This window comes from Vidua macroura, chromosome 1, assembly GCF_024509145.1.
Source record: "Vidua macroura isolate BioBank_ID:100142 chromosome 1, ASM2450914v1, whole genome shotgun sequence".
In the NCBI taxonomy this organism is placed as follows: Eukaryota; Metazoa; Chordata; class Aves; order Passeriformes; family Viduidae; genus Vidua; species Vidua macroura.
The window spans coordinates 63127152-63147555 of NC_071571.1; the positions used below are offsets into that span (position 1 = coordinate 63127152).

At 39.4% G+C, this 20404-nt stretch overlaps 1 protein-coding gene across 4 annotated transcripts in view; it reads right to left on the reverse strand.

The window, feature by feature from the left end:
- Positions 1 to 20404, reverse strand: part of CDKAL1 (CDK5 regulatory subunit associated protein 1 like 1) — a 378840-nt gene extending 358436 nt beyond the window's left edge. Inside the window, exons 1-4 of one of the 4 annotated variants that reach the window (XM_053971531.1) lie at positions 20358 to 20404; positions 18611 to 18648; positions 16853 to 17019; positions 13818 to 13930 (exon numbers count right to left, since the gene is read on the reverse strand). In XM_053971531.1, the coding sequence (XP_053827506.1) occupies positions 13818 to 13930; positions 16853 to 17019 (280 nt within the window). In that variant the 5' untranslated portion in view covers positions 18611 to 18648; positions 20358 to 20404. Of the gene's footprint in view, positions 1 to 13817; positions 13931 to 16852; positions 17020 to 17287; positions 17305 to 18610; positions 18649 to 20134; positions 20154 to 20357 lie in introns of those variants that run through there. The other 3 variants (XM_053971541.1, XM_053971551.1, XM_053971559.1) reach the window with 3 other exon arrangements.

Genomic DNA, 20404 nt, shown 5'->3' on the forward strand with positions numbered 1-20404 from the left:
AACTTCAAGTACAAATTTATCAACTGATTTCAATTAGTGCCAGGAATGTGAGTCAAACTAGAAATGTTGTATACCCACAATGCAAATAATCACTGATACACCAGTAGAGGTGTGATCCAAGACAGCAACCAGCAAGATCTCAGGATGTAATTGAAGAATATACTCTAACAAATAAATCTATGTAATCATTACTGTAAGAAACAACTACAGCATTCACCAACTTTATCTGCTCCCCCCTTCCCCAAAAAAAAAAAAAAAAAAAAAAAACCAACAAGGAAAACACACTTAACAATGGAGAAAAATTCATACGTGCACACAGAAAACATGCAGTCCGGTAACATAAATGCCACTTTTGCACTTCACAGACCCTTTGGAGTTTGGTTGGGGCTTTTATAATGATACACATAACAAGCTGCAGCTGAAGCAAGCTTTCTTCTTTTGCTGGAAGAATCCACATCTTCAAGAGATGCAAACTTTCCTGGTGTACGTACCTGAGACCCATGAAAATCTGCCTTGCCAAAATTTCTAAAATGTTTTTAAACATGACAGTAAAGGAAACAAACTGCTTAGCACATTGTACCTCCCGCACAGTGAAAACCTCTTGGTAATGCTGATCATTATGAAAAAACCTCATGCCATCCTGATTGGACACACAAAACCCTGGCTGCATCACGTTGCAAGCATCTTAGTACCACACCCAGAAAGCTTTATTTGGATATGATCTTTTCCATGAATGAACAACTACTTGCTTACAATTATATAGCACACTCTGAAACCAAAAGTCCAATTTTAGGACAGAAAAAAAAGTTTTAAATTATTTTCAACTTTCCCAGCTAAGATTCTGAAAAAAAAATAAATAAAGAGTTCATAAACTAGAATTAACATACATGGATGATGATCAATTAATAAAAAAACATACAAATCTCTCTAATCTCAAAAGACTTTCATATTAATCACTACTTCATTTCCTTTGTGACCATATTTGAATTGACAGTGGATCTCATTTTTTCTGAATAATCTTCTAGCATATTTACACAAGCCAAATGTATGCAATGCTCCTGCATTATTAACAATTTCTGTGGGAAACAAATGAAAATTTTACCTCACTTGCTAGGGTTTCCTCTGAACTTTCAAGCAATACAAAGCAAGGCCCTGAGCCAGGAGATCATTTGTAGTGGGATCAATTAAATTACTAAATTGAAAATAAAATTCAACAAAATGGCATTTTTAACCTAAATGTTAATTGAAACGGTTCTCAAGAAGAGGTTTCAGCACCTAGTTCAGTGCCAGCGCGGTCACACAGCGCCATCTAGCAGTCACTCACAGTACGGCAGTTACTGTGACACCGAGTTTGACACTGTTACAAATAAAAGTTTGTAAAATCCTCACTCACATAAAGAAATTCAAAGAATCCACGAAAGTGACCCGTACAATTGATATAAACAAACCTAAAGCTGAAGCTTTACAGACCAAATCTACACCAACCACTGCAATTCTCTTCCCACTGACCAAACTCTGGCCTCACAAAAGGGAGAAGGTATTAAAAATATCTTTGATAGCTTATTACCTCTGCAAAAATCTTTCTAAAAATGATCTGGAAAAGCTAAGTAAGCATTAGTAGAACTCTTACTGTAATGTATTCCTGTGCAGTTCTTATTGCAAGTCTGACATCAAACTCTGATCTAATGTTTCTCCAATGTGTTACCTTCGCTTACTTTAAAGTGGCCAAGATTTCTCTGCTTGTCATGACTAAAACTGTTGAAACATCTCAAGTTACATACAACAATAAATTCAGGGTTTCTAACACACTGGCTGGGGGGAGGATCTTTTAAGGCCCCAATGAATGGCATCAAGATGGATTCTTTACCAGATCAAGTTGCACAAAATACTTGCAGAAATCTATCACGGCACAAAACACTAAAACAAAGCATTCCAAGTCAAAAGCTCTAGTTTCACAAGCACATAATTTAACTCAGCACAAGGAAGCCTTAGTGCTAAATGAAAGACAAGCCATCTCTTGCCCACTCAGTCCAGGTAATGCTCTGCCTTCTTTCTTTCTCAATGTCTCAATGCATATGCATAGACACTTATAACTATTTGCACTGCATCAAACCAGGCAACTAATATGATTTTACACTAAAATGGCCCAAAAAAACCCACCAAAAGGTGACAGAGTATTTTTGAAACTACAGTGGGGAAAAAATAAAAGCAAATAACAGAAGTGTGATGACAATCCTTCGCTTAGCAATTCAGAGTTAGTATTACTAAGAACAGCAGTGGTGGCCCTAAATGAGCTGTGAAAGCAAATTCTTAAAAAAAACCCCACTGTGACTCTCTGTAAATTAGCAGCATTCATTTCAGACGCATTAAAAAACAGAAGCAGAGAAGCAAGGCATTCTGACTAGGATAGTGGACAAGCTAGCATCAAGACATCAACTTCCCCATCTTCAACAGTTTTATTCCAAAACTATTTCCTGTAAGTATTTTTCTATGGAAGTGTATTTCAGTATTTCTCATTCTATATAAAAAACATGAAGTCAATTATGACAGAGTTATTCTCTAATAGAGCCTGATAAAGCTTTCAGCTATCCTGGGACCTAAACTGGAAGGTTTCAGAAACTGTATTTTGAATAAGACAACAAAAAACCTCCCTCCTCCACATTTATCAAAATTGTACATGCTAGATAAATATACTAATGTACTTGAAGATTGATGCAAATAAATAAACTGGATAATGTCCAGAGGAATGGAACAAGAAAGGTCAGAGCTCTAGAGAAGACGACCTAAGAGAGAAGCTTTTAGGAATTAGGTCTACTTAGCCTAAACACAAGATGCCTAGAGAGAGGGCATAACAGCATTCAAATATGTGAAAGGCTGCTATGCATAAGAAAGAAATCAGATGTTCTCCATACCCACTAAAGAACATACAGGCAGCTAAAGGCTTAACTGTGCTAAAAGGTACAGGTCACACACTCGGATACACTTTTCAACCAGAAAGGCAGTTAATCATCCAAAAGAGGTTATGAATTCTCCATCACTACAGGTTTACAACATCCAGCTAAAACAAAAGTGAGGAATGGCCCAGGCCTGGGAAGGAGAGTTCACCATGCCAGGTGCCTTTTGGCCTATGATCTTCAACAGAATGCAGCAGTCTGAGGAGGCTCTGTCAGCCATGAACACAAACGTACACCCTGCAGGTGATGAGGGAAAACAGTTCCACTTAAAATTCCTCTCCCAGTCCTCCTCTGCATCAGTTTACACCCCAGAACTAAACCCCTCTTCCTGCACCTGGCAGCTGGGCTGCCTGCAGCAGGTGAGCAGCATCAGACTGAGGTGCTGATAAAAACTATGTCAATTCCTCCTCAAGCCACCTAAGAGCAGAGGCAAAGTTCACAGCCCCCTCCATTTAAATGTAATTCTGCCTCAGTAAAGAGAGGAACCACTGACAACACTGAAAAGCTGCACCTGTAAAAGAACTGGCAGTCACCCACAGAAGAAGACACTTGTTTTTCTTGCTCTGCTGTGTTTTTATTTGGAAAATCATGAACAGACTCAAAGGCAATTCTGAACAGGTAAGTTTTCCAACAAGCCATTTTTAACAAAAAGACACAAATATCATGGCAAAAGAATTTGTGAAGAAAATTTTCTTCCTCTCTTTAGTTTCCTGGAGTTTGGGGTTTTATGAAAATCAAGGTAAAAAACAAAAACCTTAGCAATCAGATTTTTCTCCTGTAACAGAAAACTCTGGTAGTGCTTTTTGTATTCTACCCTAGTGTTATAAAAGAATACCTGGAACCATCAGCAATATATAAAGGTGACTGCCTTACAACTGAACTTGTTAATTTTTTTGTTTTCTAGTAAGACTTCCAAACCATATTCACTTAATATTCTCCTTCCATCACTACCAATTATGAGACTCAAGCTTCTAGTTAAGTAACTACTGGATGCTCAAATTTACCATCATCTGATGGTCTATATGTTTACATTCAGAAAGGAAAATTAACATTTCCAATGGGAAGTGAATTTTTCAAAGCATGATAAAGACAAGCAGAAAAGTGGCAACCCATGAACAAACAACAGAATCTCAAAAGTCAACTATCAGTTAGGGAATTAATTACAAACAAGTACACTTCTATCCTTAAAATCCAGCCAACAAAAGCTGAGGGTCCAAAATGCCTTATAAAATCTGCAGTTTAAGTGTTCTGTCTTCTATTAAACTGCAAGCCAATCTTGTACCAATCAACAGCAATTCAGTTTTGGCACAATTAACTCAAAGGCTATTTATAGTTATCCAAGACAAATTTCCTGCTTAGCTTCTTTCTGTAAGCAAATTCCAAAGCCAGGGATTTGAGATGAGACAAAAGCTAATGTCTTCTGCTTAAATAGCCTGTTCCTCAGCCCCAACACTTAATCTGCTAACTCCAACTGGTAGCACACAAAAGCTACAGGATTCACAGCAGCGAATTCAAGATTGATAGATGTGCATTTCTGTAGGCCCATCATGCCCTGGCTAAGCATGATTGTTGGAAGGACTGCACCAGCTCAGTTAGCTTAAGGTCCCCACGGGTGCTGTTTGGCCACAACTGCTATCTCACATTCCCCAAGTGGTTCAAAACAGCACAAAAATCACAAAAACTGGACAGGACGAGGCTAAAGTTTCCTATGAACAGCAGAAATAGGTACTGACAATATAAAACATTCTAACACACAGTTTTATGATGCAATGAAGTAATTTCTCTGCACATCCTGAGATGCAGAGCAGCCTTACCACTCCTCTCAGGGTGAGAGGGCTTGCTATCTATCCAGTATTGCTGAGACCAAATAATTATTCCATTTCTGTGAAACAGTATGAGCCTGTGCATAACTCACTTGATTTCAAATTAGGCTTTGGAGTACAGCAATAGCAGAAAAGAGCAGGACTGAATGGTTATTCCATGAACACCACAAGGAGGATACAGGTCACATGGGAGTCTGCCCCAGCTTTGCTTCAGACATCATTTCACTATCACACAGCTCCTTCCCTGCTAACTTAAGGGCCTCCTGGGGCATTCTACTGCCCCAAGGTACCAGGGACAGACTGTCCTTTGACAACTTGTTTATCTCCACTATTTCAAAAATCATTCAGAATGAAAGATTTTACAAAACTAAATTTAAAATATTTAGATGGCAAAAGCAAGAAAATTATACAACTCAGAGCTATAAGCTCAAGAAAATGATATGCAGTCAACATGAATGAATTAAAAAAAAAAAAATTAAGTACTTCCACAAAGCTTAAGTTAAGGACACAAAACACACAAACTAAGTACACAGCTAGGTTTTACCCACAGTCAGCTTAGGATGTTAATTCACAGTGGGTAGCATTTTCCCTCAAAAAACCACATTAAATCACATCCTGTAAACTGTTTAGAATTTGCCTGAACAAATGAAAAAGCTAGTTTTGGAAACTTAGGATAGCACCACAGTAAGTGACAACAGTTACCAAACCTAGCCCTAACAAACTGTTAGGCACCCAAACAATTAAATACTGATGTCCAACCTGAAAATAATCTGCCTTTACACTCACAGTTTTATTTATGCTGTAGTAATCCATTTTAACAAGTAGTGTTTGTTCAGTAGTCCTTACAGTTTCTAGTGTCTTGGTGAAATACACATGGTAAGACAGAGTACATAAGATTATTAAAATTAAACAAATTTTTCATCATTCCTCAAGGAAAACAGTATGTTGATCGTTATCAGCAAACTCCTCAAATGATGTTTCAAAGATAAAAGTAACCCAGCCTACCCAGACCAGCAAACATAAAGCAGAAAGTGCTTCCAAATTGAATAGTTCTTCAAAAAGGTGTATTTAGGCAATTACACCTCATGAATCTCATCTCCTTAACACAGACTCTCTGAAAGGGAAACTGAGTCCAACACAAAACAACTGAAGCTAAAAAGTGGTAACTCTCAGACAAAACAGAAATACAAAACAGACCTTCATAATCAACAGCAAACTTGCCAACTAAACCGGCATAAGATCAGAACGGCAGCAAGTAACTTAAACCAAAGCAGGTTTATTCAAATGCGTATGACTGTATTTGACAGGTGCCGGACGCTCCAGGCCCCTCCATCCATTCAGCGGTTGAGTCCAGCAGGGCTGACAGGGTCCGGAGCTCTCCCGGCCGGCGGCAGCGCGGCACTCCTTAGCTCCTGCTGCCCCCTCTCGGCTGCTCCCGGCACGGCACCAGGGCTCCGGCCCAGCCCCACAGCAGAGCGCGCCTCACCTTTCAAACCTTCTCCAGCTGAAAAAAGCCTGAACTATTTCATACATTACCTTAACCCAATTGTGCGTGTGCGTGACCACTGTCTAAACATTCTTTTAGAAAGAAACCAGAAAGGTAGTGTCCAAACTCACTCATACGGCCAAGCAGGCCTGGGGAGATGCAGAGCTGTATCATTTAATTAAAAAAAAAAAAGGCATAAATCAAAAGCACAGATGAGCTAAGACAGCAGCAGACACACTCCAGGGATGGGATGGGAATCGAGAGATAAAAAATTGCTACATGTTTCATTACTTGTTCACTCATCGACAGGACCTGTTTTAACACCTAAGAGCCACAGGATCACCGACCAGGCTTACATGAATGTAACCAAAGCCAGCCATGAAGAAGGAAAAAGAAATTACACCCAGTCTGATAGTCCTTTTCTCTCTCTCTTTTTTCCCCCATCTTTATTTGCTCCCATCAATGAGGAAAAGCACCAAAACCAATTTGAGTTATTATCTGTTCTAGTGCATTTCTACTGTCTCCAGCCATAATTTCTGTGTCTCCATAATCACACAGCAGTCTTTTCTCTTAGTATGCCCTCAGGCCTAAGAGAGGGAGAACACAAATTAACATTCTGTATTTGGAGACACAGAACATTTTCAGTTGTGCTACATTCAAAATTCTTATAAGCAACAAGCTAGAAAGCAACTCAGCCAGGCTTGCCTTGCTCCCCAGAGTAACTTAGAGCAATTCACATACAGAGGCATCCGCATTGCAACTGACAAAAAAGCATTCCCAAAATATATTAAAAGCATCTTGATGCAAAGCTGCAACCATGGCAAGTTCAGAGAAGTCTGTCCTCACTGGCAGCTAAACTTCATCCTTTCTAGCAAATGAACTGTAGTCAAACTGAAGCAAGAGCCTGTAGTGAACATTAACTCTCCACCACTATTTCCCAGTCCTCCAGGGTAACAAGCATGTCCTTTTCAAATGCTCCTGATCAAAATATAATTCTGCTCCTACCTCTGAGAGTACATATTCAGAGAAATCTCTTCAGGTTATAGAAAAATAGTCTGTCCTCCCTTTAGCTTTTATAAATCTATACATTTTCCTTAAGCGTGAAGAACTGTGAAACATGTGAAACTAATGTCTCTGTAGAACACCCTGTAAAGCTCATCATCTGGGTGTTTATGCTGAACTCACTTCATCACTGCTATTTATGCTTCATTTGCTAATTGCTTAACTATCTACAATAGGGACATATTCCACATTGGAGGAAGAATGCTACCAGGAGTTGAAATTTATCTTTCATGGTTCAATCCTTTTCAAATTCATTCTTCTGGATTACATGAAATTCAGCATTGCCATAACAAACTCCATTGCACAAACACCAGAGCATGCAGCCAATGCTTTGTCACTAGCATTAAGCCTAACCATGGCTGCAAACTTAAATTTGCCTCTCTGAGCTCTCTACAAGCGTCTCTGAAGAGAGTATGAACATCGGATTTATTAAGTTCTTTAGCATGCTCCCAACTTTCAGTTGCCTGTCCTATGATTGTGAAATAAAAACACTGAAAGAAAAAAAACAAAAACAAACAAGCCACTCACAGATGAATAGACAATTTTAAAGAGGACAAAGAAAGACAGTACACACTTGTCACATCAAGCACTAATGGCAGTGATACCATTATGAGAAGAAAACAGATTCTAGTTCTTACCTAGTTCCCCCATAAACAGGGAACACATCACCCAGTCTGAGAACTCAAGAGTTCTATCCTGTAACAGAGACAACATCCTCAAAGCTGGACTCCCCACTTAACAGAAAATTGCCCAACAGGAATAAGAAGTTGATCCTGAGGAAGCCAAGGTAGGAAAAACTCACCGCAAAGAGGTCATATATCTTGCGCTGTGCCACAAGTCACAAGTGATAAGTAACAGAAGTCTAGCCACACACGGGTTAGGAAGTTTTACAGGGAACACTGGAGCAGTAATACACAGTCGCCAAAACCACAATTATACGTTAGTTTACAGACACTTAGAGAACATGCAGTACTGCAGATGAGTCACAGCATGATGCTGTATGAACTCTACACTGCAAGAAACCATCCCAACAATAACCAGACTCATTGTCCCCCTCACTGGCTTATAGGACACTCTGAATGCTCTGGGAATATCTATTCCTTCCAAAGAATGGTGAAATCTTGATCTACAGTTGTGCAACTCCATCTGCTACATCCCATGAGTCTCACCTGTTTTCTTTCCCGCTATGTCCCATGTCACCCTCTCTCCTCATCCTTCTAACCATATCACCATAAAAGTTTCATATGTTAAAAAGAAGAAAACCTTCACACCCACATCTCAAGTATTCCCATATTAACTGCATGTCAGAACACACATTTCAAGCCTGAGCACCAAGAATCAGCACACAAAACAAACTCATGAAAAGCAGCAACTCCAATCTTCTAACAGCAGGAATATGCATCACTGAAACTGTAAGGCAATTATCTCACAACATCAGGTACAGAAATAAGTTACTTTACTGCCTCGCTCAGTATCAACATCCAAAAGCTTTTACATCCAGAAATAGGAGTCAGCTTGAATCTGAAAGAGAAATCTGTGGCAGAACAGGTATGCTGGTAAGGTTATCAAGCAATGCAAAAATCATACAGGCCTGTGACTCTACAAGTTACAGACAATGGGAAAATTCTTCAGTGAGAGTACAAAATACCAGAATTTAAATCTCTGTTCACTTTTCTCCATTACTCAGCTGCTTCAGAGACAGTTTCATGACTGCAGTGTTGTAGAGAAAACAGAAACACTTCTCATCAACAGAAAAGTAGTGTGGGGCATTTTGCATATATAAGCACACACCATGCATACCCTGCCCCTCGAGAAAGGATTGTAAATTATCTTATTTTCCTAAATTGGAACTGCACTCACAACCATTTGAAAAGTACAAATCCAAACACAAGGACTAACCTTGAATTCTCTGACTATAAGACACTTCATGAGTAGCTAATAAAGATTTGTCTTTTAGCTTCATAAAGAATACTAAACATACATCACAATGAGGATGGCTCACCCCAAAAATTACACTGTAGTCACTACCATTTTACATGATACTTAGGAAGGAACAGATGAGCATTATCAGCAGGGTGGATACTGCTGATTCTGAGCAACTAAAAGCATACAAGGGAAACCAGCAGAGATCTTTGTCAAAATACTTCATCAACCACTATGCAGGCTGCAGAGAGCTTATTTTAACATATTAAAGAGATCTCTACTTTAAAACAATAAAATAAATCAAAATCTAGTATTAAAATTTTATTGTGTAGTACAAAAGTACTTTTAAGATAACACTTGAAACAAAGGACCAGATACTGAAGTGATTCACAGCCCAGGAATCAATACCTGTACAGTCTTAGTAATTATCTTTATTTTGCACTTGGATTAATAAAATTCATGCTGCAGCATGCTTTGCTGCACCTGTATGGGGATGGCCAAAGTCTACACAAGCATGGTTTATGCAACACAATGAACACGAGACAATGCCTTTGAACGCTGAAGTCCATTTTAGATTGCAGCACCTCATCTGCTTTTCAACAGCAGACTCTTTCCTTTTACATCTGTCTTCTTTTCAATATGAGGTCTTAAGGAGATCACTGTCTTCCTTGTCTTCTTCCTTCTTTCTTCTACACAAATGTGTTGCTTAAGCAGATGGAGAATCTTAATCATACCTCAGTTATAGCCACTGGTAAGCAAAACTGACAAGTGTTTAGAAAATTAACAAGTAGAAGAGGCAAAAAACCCCAGATAATTGCTTTAACAGGATTGCAAAATATAATTTGATATTTGCTTTAGAGAAATACATAAATTCTCTGTACAGGGAGTTACAGAGGTGTAAGACATATAACTTGGACTATAAACAGTAAGATTCAGTAAGAATTGGCAAGTCTCACTGGTACAAGTCTTGCCAACTAAATGGAGTGAACTCTACACAGCAACTTTCCATCCAACACACTTACAGAAGAAATCTCTGAGACAGTGAATAGGATGCCTGAACTAATTTCAGATCAGTCTAAAACCGCACAAGTAAAGCTAAAGGTCTGTAACATAACCCAGTTTCTAAGTGCTACATCAAAGCCAAGCCCACTGACTTAGCAGAAACAATTCTTGTTTGCAGAATCCCATGTTAGAGGAGTATCTTCTGTGCTAGCATTCATTTCTAAAATCCACAAAAGTGTAGTGCAGATAAACTGTGACTGGTTTAGCCTCACTGAATGTTTAATAAGTTTTTGCTTCATCTTCATCAAAGAAAAAGTTGGTGTTCATTTTTCTGATATTTCTAAGTTATTAGCAATGCCTTTCCTACTCCAGCATGTTTTACAGTGGCTGAGGAGGGAATGCTTTGTACCTGAACAGCCCTGAGCCAGAAACAATCTGTACGAAATAACAAGCATACTTAATGTCTTGATCCACCAAAATGCATTCAAAGCTGGGCCAAAACCCATTAATTCCACAAAACTAGAAACATATAGATGTCAACATATGGGAATAGAACTACCCACTTGAGAAGTGAAAGCATTCTGTGTCTGACTACACATGAGCAGTTCCATTTTTCAGAGAGAAAACGAGCTACATGGCAAACATACTTAAGGTCCCTTCCAAACAAAAATCTTGCTCACAATATTTGAAAGCTCCCAGCTCGCCCACTTCCTGTTTTTCACAGCAGGCATTACAGGCAGTCTGTACCATGAGAGTTTCTTCCTCCAGGGCGTATCTCACAGGGAGCACTCCAGCAGGTCTGCAGGCATGTCTAAACTACACAGTAAGTCATGCTGCCAAGAAACCAAAACCAGTTTTAGAACCAGTAAAGCAACCATCAGCTACACCATTTTCAGAATATGAACAACTACCCATGGTACAGCTCTACACTGATAGCAGCTGGTCCACACATTTCTGTGTGGCTCAGGCTTATAAAGGAGCTTTGTGTTCCCAGAGGATGGTATGCAATTTGTTCAGAATGCTGCCCACCTTCACACTGTAAAAGCAGATACAAAAACAGGTTCAGCTCTTCTGTTGGTTTCCCTTTGCCTATTTTTAAGCTGATGCAGTCCCTGACTTTTAATCACCATTGCTGTTATTGCCGTATCTGTATATTGCTGATTCACACTATGGTCTCTCCCCAGACAGAGGCAATCTTTGCTGTGAGAAGTACAGCCCTCAGTTTTCATCTTTGGATATAGACACTCCTGGAAGCAACAAAGGGTGCTTGTACAGAAAGAATATTTTTGAAACACATGAAAAGCAAGGAGGACATTATATCCATGTTCAGTTTCAGATAAGTCAACTTGCAAGGCAGGTTGTATTGTTACAACTTCCAGTTAGCAACAGGAATGTGTCTGATGCTGCTTTTCTTCCTTCTATGTTTTTTTCCAATCTTGCAATTAGACAGAAGACACTAGAAACAGTGCTTGAGTCCCTCATAATGGAGCAAAAACTGTAAGTAAAGCTCACATCTTATTTTCTAAAGCCAGAACTTTATTTCAGCATCTTATTTGTCTCAAAAGCTTAGAACATGTAGGAAATAAGTTAATCCAAACACTTTTAAGTAATAGCTGTCCAAGACACTGTGACAACGGACAATCTTTCATCTTAGTGAGTATTTCTATATTTTCCCCAAGATTATAACATTTTTACGTAAAACTAACAAATTCTAGCAACACAAGGATTGATTTACAAAATAGCTCTTATAAAATATTTTCTTATTATTTTTTTGCATACCATAAACAATATTAATTTCAAGAAATGTTTGACATTTGGATCATTTAAGCAACAGTTACTATTACTGAGTAGCTGCTTCACTGTACAGGACAAAAAGATTAAATCCCTATTTGGTATCCTATCTGAACTTGCCAGATGACTAAATATAGAAAAAGCCAAACATGCCTTTTTAAGAATAGACTGACAAGAATTACTTTATTTCAAAAAGAAGAAACTACACTGCATAATTTCTGCTTATCACCTAGCATCGAGGCTTTTTTGTTTGTTCCATTTAATGTATGTACATACATTAACATAAACTAAATCAAGACTTAGATTTAATAATGACTAGAAACTAGCAGTCAATTTCATGTACAAATACCAAAATGACTCTCGGACTCCTCTCCCAGCAACTGCAACTTTTATTAGGTTTTTAGTTCTCAGTTTCAGATTCTAGATGTAGACTTATTTCTATTCTAATCTTATAAACAGTTAGTTTTCTAAAAAGATAAGGTATCAAAAATATAACATAGTTCCTTCCTTCACTGCACTCCCATCTTCCCTACATCTCTTTCAGAAAAATTCCAGAAGACCAGAACAGCCATCTGAATCTTGACAAGCCAAAAGCAGTTTCTGCAATATGCATTAGAACAATGGTAGAGGTAAAGAATAATTAAATTTAAGAAAGCCATAATGAAAACATATTTGCCATCTTATACAAACAGCTGCCACAAATAAGGGGTTTTGGATCAGCACTCCATTCGTCTGTGGAAAGAGCATACCTACTCCATACCTACTAATTTAATAATCAACTGGGTTCCCTAAAGTAGTTCAGCACTTTAATAATTTAGTGTCTTATTTCTATGTAAGAAAGATCAACAGCAATAAAGGAAAATGAGATGCAACTGTTTAATGGTATCATGACACATTCAAGAAAAGAAACAGCCATTCTGTGAAATCAGGATTGTTTTTAGAAAAACGTCAGGACAGACAACTTTGTAGTCTTTCAGTGTACAAGTTTAGGTGCAAGACACACCTGAACTTGAATTAATTAATAAAACTTAAGTTTCTATTTTGACTAGTCAAAAGCTATACAAAAGTATTCAGATAATACTTGTATATTGCAACATGGTATTAATCCAACTTTTTAACTTTTTTGTCAGCATATTTTGCATTAAGAAGATGAAATGTGGTCAGCATAACCACAAGTTTGAGGATATTTTTAGGCTTGGGGAGGCAGAACAAGATGATGGGGAGGACTTGAAAGTACTTGGAAGGGAAGGAGAAATAGCATTCTCAGCTCCTGGGATGATACAGGATTGTACCTCATAGTTTCCAACCTCCACCATACTGATCATCCCTCCTGAAACAAAAGATCACTTACCTGAAGTAGACCACCCCTGCTCCAATGCAAACACACATATCATCAAGTGAAAACACTGCCTCTCTCCCACTTCCCCTTGGGTTCCACCAATTACAATTAAAAAACAAGAATTAATATATTTCCTGTCCACTCTTATGAAAACTTTTCAATTCAGTTTAGCAAGTGAAATGTCCAAAAAAGGCACCGAATTACATCTATCTGATGTCTGCCCTGTCAAGAAAATCCGACCATTCTGAAAGCACTCATCCTGTAATCATTCTGCTTAATGCCCAGAAAACACTTTACCTCTTCACCTTCAGATCAGAAAGGGATCAGAGGGGGATTTTTAAAAGCATAATTAAGACTGAAAACATTTGATCACAGTTTGACAGCTCCGAACATTCAACCCAGAAAAACTGAATTACAGGGCTCACTCATACTGTTACCTGTAATTTTGTATCCATATGCAGCCAGCTGTCCAGCCATGTATTCACCATCCGAATTATTGTGAGAACATCCCCATGTACGAATCCAGATTTTCTGAACACCAGGAATAATGCTGTCAAGTAAAAACGAATGAGAAATGCAAGTAAAATGATGAACAGGCTTCCCCTTTAAGTCCACTGAACTGACTGAATGAACTGTAATTCTTTAAACATAAAATAAGCAATGCAAACAGTAACAACTACAAAACAGCTGAGGAAAAACAGTAATTATGTGATTTTAGTGTAGCGGGTATTAGGCCTTGCTGGGGCAGAGTAACATAAACCACCATGGGGCTGTGTTTTGTGTTTGTGACTGGAACAGTGTTAAAACACAGGTGTTTCAGCTGCCACTGAACAGTGTTTGCTTGTTTCCCACTGTGCTCCATCCCACCACCAGCAGGCTGCAGATGGACAACAGGTTGGGAGGAACATGAGCAGAATAGCTGACCAACAGGATAATTCATTCCAGATGACATCATGTTCAGCAATAAAAGCTGTGTGTTTGGTCTTTCCAAAATAACCACTGTTCTGAGACTGGTTGGGTACCAGTCTGCTTGTGGGAGGTGGTGAATGGCTGCTTTTGCATCACTTGGGGCTTTTCCCCGCTCCTTCCTTCACTTTATCTGTCTTCATCTCAACCCACAAGTTTTCTCACTTTTACTCTTCCAGTTCTCTCCCTTGTGGTAGAGTCAATCCACCACAACTAGCAAGAAAAGAGATAGAAAAGAGTTTCAGCATGGAGAAGGTGCAGGAGCTATAGGATAATAACAGAACCAGGACATTGCAGTTACGTTAAAGGAACAACAAAAACCCCAATAAAACACGTAAACATTGTAAAAAAAAAAAAAAAACAAACTTAAAATTCCCCAAAGTTCTCAAAATTATCGTATCATGTAACAAGTAACCTTCAAGTGACACCACTGAAATTAGGCCACCAGCCAACAAATTGCAACCTTTTGCTATTACGGCATGCACTGACTGTAGCTCCCTCCACACAAGCCAGCTCTATAAACTAACTTGATGGCCACCAGCCACACAAACAGCGGAAAGCTCCCATCCCAACCTTTCCGGGTTACAGAAGCAGCATGGCAGACATGCAGTGTGGAGCTAGCACATACAAGGCTCCAAAAAGCAACAAAAAGTTCTGTAAGAAGCTCTCATTGAAATTCCTGGGATAACTGCCAATGAGCTAAAGATGCCAGTACAAGAATAACACACATCCTGGAACACAACACTGCGCCCTGCCTACAGCTTTTTTTTTTCCCCCTCCCCCTCCACAGTTCTTTTTTAACAGACACTTCCCCTAACTAAAAATAGAAATTTGTTGATGGAACATTAATGATCATTAACTGCAAACACAGGGTATTTAGACTTCCTGCTGTCTAAACAACACATGTTCATGTGCTTTCTTGGGTACAAAACACTAAAACACAGCCTGCTAGAGAATATCTAGTACCTGAACGCTTTGGGGCATGAACTACTTGTGTGAAGTATCTAAGAGCACCAGCTCAGCTGCCCATACATTCCTGCCAGACTGGGGCCAATGCACTTTTAGGGGCATGCAGATAAAAATGTATTGTTATACTAATAAAATTTCTTTTGAACACCAGTGAAAACCCAAAATTTTATTTCTCCAGAGGAAATTAAATTTCCATACACAATTTATTTTCATTTTTCTCATCTAGGGAAATTTTATCCACCAACCTGAAACTAATGTTTAAAAAAAAAAAAAAACACAAAAAAAAAAAAAACCAACAACAACCAAAAAAACCCAGATCTCAGACCTGCAGTAGAAACTATAATCAATAACTGAGTTGACCTATACTCTAATCAATTCCACTGCAGCAGAATGTTCTTATGGAAAATCATAAGTAGGAAAAATGCCAAGACACATTTCATGCTTACTGCATACTATTTCCACTGAAATAAAACAGCAAGTTCAAAAGAAATTTTACCATGTCACTTGCAGGATGTACACACAAGAAGTACAGCCTTTGCAAATCCCAGGATGCAGAAAACAGGCTTAAAGACTGAAGCAAGGATGATGTACCCTTCATGAAAGGAGACTGGGTCAGTGTGCTGGTTCAGCACACTGAGCATACACAAGTCCCTGGGCCCTGACAGGATGCACCCACAACAGAGACAGAGATGTACTGGAGACAGTCCAACAAAGGGCCATGAAGATCATGAAGGGACTGGAACATGCCTCATAACAGAAACTGCTCAGAGTGCTGGGAACTGTTCTGCCTGGAGAAGGCTCAGGATGATCTCATCAAAGTATATAAATACCTGAAGGGAGAGTGCAAAGAAGGCAGAGCCTCCTTTTTTTTCAGTGGTATCCAGTGACAGCACCAGAGGCAACAGGCACAAATGAAACATGGGAGGTCCCCTCTAAGCATCAGGAAACACCTTTTTCATTCTAAGAATGACCAAGAACTGGCACAGGTTACTCAGGGAGACTGCAGAATCTCCATCTCTTTGATGGAAAAAAATCTACCTAGTCAGAGTCCTGCCAACTGGTTCTTTGTGGCAGTGCTCAACCAGTAGGTTTGGAAAAGAGGACCTTCCAACCCCAACCCTTTTGCACCTCTCAGGATTTTGTTCCTATTATTCATTTCAGAAGTCAAAAGGCTACTCCAGAACTGCATTTTGAAGAGCTCACATTGTATTTAGGTAAGTAAGATTAAACAGACACTTTTTCAGAAATCCTTTACACATAAAAGCATAACAGAAAACATTTTTCCAGACTGATTATTCCATTCATCAACATCTCAGCGATAACTGATTTCTACAGAAAATCTGTCTAGGAAAAGGAACTTGCTTAGGATTTATTATTTATTCTCTCTACATTCTATACAGACTATTTTACCCATTTTTATCTTGTACACAGATTTTACATTAAGATATAACACAAACCTCCACTTTATTTTTAAAATCTGACAAGCACATACAAGATACAAGAAAAGCACCAACACAGGGTCAATATAAGACTTTACCTGTCACTTGGGGGCTCATCATCTGTCTGAATGTTTTTCTGGGAGTTGCGTTTTCGCACTTTGGGAAAAACATTCCTTCTCACAAACTGCCGATCGTGTGGCTTCAAATCTTCTGCTGACACAATGTCTTCAATATCCTCAAGCGCTGACTCACAGGCAGCAGGCATCTTCAAGAAGTGTTGGGAGAAGATTTGTATTAGGAAGGCATTTGAATAAAAAACCAAGGCCTCGTATCTACTACACATTTCTCATAAAGAAAAGTCAGATATATCTCTAAGCATATGTGCAATGTATCACACTTATGAGGGATACTGAGCACATAAAAACAATCCACTACCAGAGACATTTCCTCTTCCCCCGATACCTCAAACGCAGGCAGGGAGAAAGTCACAAACCATACAGATTCTTAAGGGCTTGTTTATAAATCATCTTTACCTTGTCATCTCCTAACTCCAAACCCCTTCATCTCCTCTGACACAACACATTCAAGATACAGGTATTTTTAGTCACGTCAGCATCATAATGAAATAGTGAGCTCATGTCATATGATGGATGTACTTCCACTCACATCACAGAAGAAAAACAAAAGACACAGAACCCAAGAGACTGCTCCAGGGGCCATTCTGGCTCTCTTATTTGTGTGTGGACACTATCCAAATATGTTTTCACAGTCCTTTTGAAAACAAACCAAACTATTCCTAGAATTCCTGATACCACAGGCCTTTCATCTGAATTAGTTCATTCACTGGGACAGTAAAATAAAAATTTATGTTGTCAGGTACAGAACGTTAAACAACTATACCTAAATAACAAAAAAATATATACTATAATCTGGCTAGAATAATATATTAAAAGTTTGCTAATAACCAATTATATTTTCCACAAGAAACTAAATATATATGCATATGTATCTCCCAGCAGATGTGAAAATCCAGATCAGTTTTCAGGAATCAAAAAAAGCAGTTTTCTAGAAAAGTCCATAAAAAGAGTTACTGCATTAATTACACGCCACACTGTGCTCTAATTCCTAATTAGAATAAAGTGTGAAGTACCATTGGAAACTCAGGTGTTTTACATAAACCAACAGCCTACTAAGGAAATCATACAAGGGTATTTCACAGTTTAGAGGGAAAATACAACACTTTCCTAACTGCAATGAAGAAAAAAAAATCACGGCTTTATAAGTCTTTAAACTTATACTTCAGTAACCAAAGATTTGCTGCTGGCATAAAAACACTTCCAGATGTTGCAAATGAATTATTGAAGTACATAAGAAGTTAAAAGTTTCCCAGCATGTGTACTTCAGTCCATCTTGCAAAATATACTTCAAAATAAAGCGTCATGTAAGCTGAACCATCACATATCTGCATTTAACTGAAAAAGGAACAGAATGATGTCACAAAGAGGATGCATCTGCCCAAGTTACTTAGGCAATTAGCATTCTTCTAGGAAAAAAAAAAACAAAATAGGATCTATACAGTAATGCAGCAAAAAACAAAAATAAACATTTGTGAAAAGTCTAGCAATAAAGAAAATGAGGGAAAGGTGACATCTCTTACACTAACTTATATCACTGAGAATATGTACAAATAAAGTTATTAAATCAATATGTGGAAGGGAATAAAAAGTTTAAATTTGTCATTTTTTTCTCTCTTGCAGAAAAATATCCAATATAATGGAGCAGCTGGAAAAACAAGTAAGTTTAACTTATTTTAGTAACCCATGGAAGAAAGAACACAGCCAAATTAAAATTCCTACCTTTTTAAGAAAAGTCTAAATCCTTTTGGACAGTAAACCTGGGGGGTGGGGGGGGTAAGGAGGAGGAAAAGGAAAAAAGACATGGCATGAACAAGCAGAACTAGCAGACAGAAAGCCATAAATTTATGTTATTGCCCAACAAGCACTCATCCTCCCTTTGCAGAAATACATTCCTTGCTCAGTTTGACCTCATGTGGACTGGGTACACACACTGGCTGGCTGGCAAGGTGGAAGAGTTCCCACGTTTTCCCTGTCTCCTGAGCAAGGGCACTGTTCTTTTTGTCCTTCTTCTATAGTCTTTTTTTTTGTCAAAATCAGACGTATTTAAGTTATCTCAGACTTCCTCAAGATTCTGTCTTCAATCAGTTTAAAATTTTGAATGAAAGAAGGGAGAAAGAGTAACAGTAAATTTTAGTTCAAGTCATTCACAATTTTTTTTAAATTAAAACACTGTGAAGTTATTTTAAAACAGATTACTTGATATCTGCACTAGTTCCATATGCATGCATGAGATCTCCTTCATATGATAAAAAAAAAATAAAGACAAATTCCTGAAGCTATTCTGGTAGATGGACTGAAATAAGAAGCAGTAACAAAATTAGAAGTTAATGTATTCTTCTCATACAGCCCAGCTGCACCTACAGAACTCTACATTTTTCTTTAAAAAATATTAGTAAGCAAATAAAAAACTAGAGTTGTTTTAACATCTTGTCACACACAAAACGTCCCTTGTGCCAGTCTGGTTTGGTCACCCCCGCTCAATCTCCTCACACGTACCAACAGAGAACTTCCACCCAGGTGGAAGATGACCACCCTTTTCAACTATTTACCAACAGGTGTCTCCGGTAAAGCCGCGGGATTTTATCCCCGGCCTCACAAAGAGCAGAAGAAAACTGGCAGCGTTAATACACAGTGAGATCGAGTTTAAAGCATAGCATAGCTTTATATGTGTGTGTCTATATACATGTACATATCACAGAACGATGGAATTGCTGGCGTTGGAAGAGACCGCCAGCGATCATCCAGCCCTGCCACGGCAGGGCCACCTGGAGCAGCTTACAAGGACAGGTGCCCACGTGGGTTTTGAACGTGTCAGGAGAGGGAGACGCCACAACCTCCCTGGGCAGTTTGTCCCAGTGCTCTGCCACCCTCAATGTAAAGTTCTTCTTCCTGTTAAAGTGAAACTTCCTGCGTTTTAGTTTATGGCCACTGCGCCTCGTCCTGTCACTGGGCACCTGAAGAGTCTGGCATCGCCTCTGAGACATTTATAAGCATAAATGAGACCCCCTCTCGGTATTTTCCAGACTAAACAGACCCAGTTCCAGCAGTCTCTCCTCGTATACATAAATACTTAAACAACACAGATGTATATCAACACACACACAAGTACGGCCCACGGGCGAAGGGCAGCCCGGCCGCCGCCCGGACCACGCACATCCTGGAGCCCGGCTGGGCTCGGCCCCCCTACCCGGCCTCCAGCCCGCTGAGAGTACCCCATCCCCGAGCTGCATCCCCGCCGCCGACCCCTCCAGAGATTCCCGCCAGGACGTTCGTCTCCTCTCCCGAATTTAACGCGGAGCCCTGGAAGGCCCCACAGCGGACGGGAGCGTCGCGCGGGCAGAAGGGGAACTCGGCCAGACCGTCAGAGCTAGGCAGGGGAGGGAAGGACGGGACGAGAAAGGAGGGGAGGGGAGGGGAGGGGAGGGAAGACAAGGGAGCCAGAGCCCAGCCCGACCCCGACACTCACCCGCGCCGCACCCGGGCTCCGCCATCGCGCCCCGCCCCGAAGCCTCG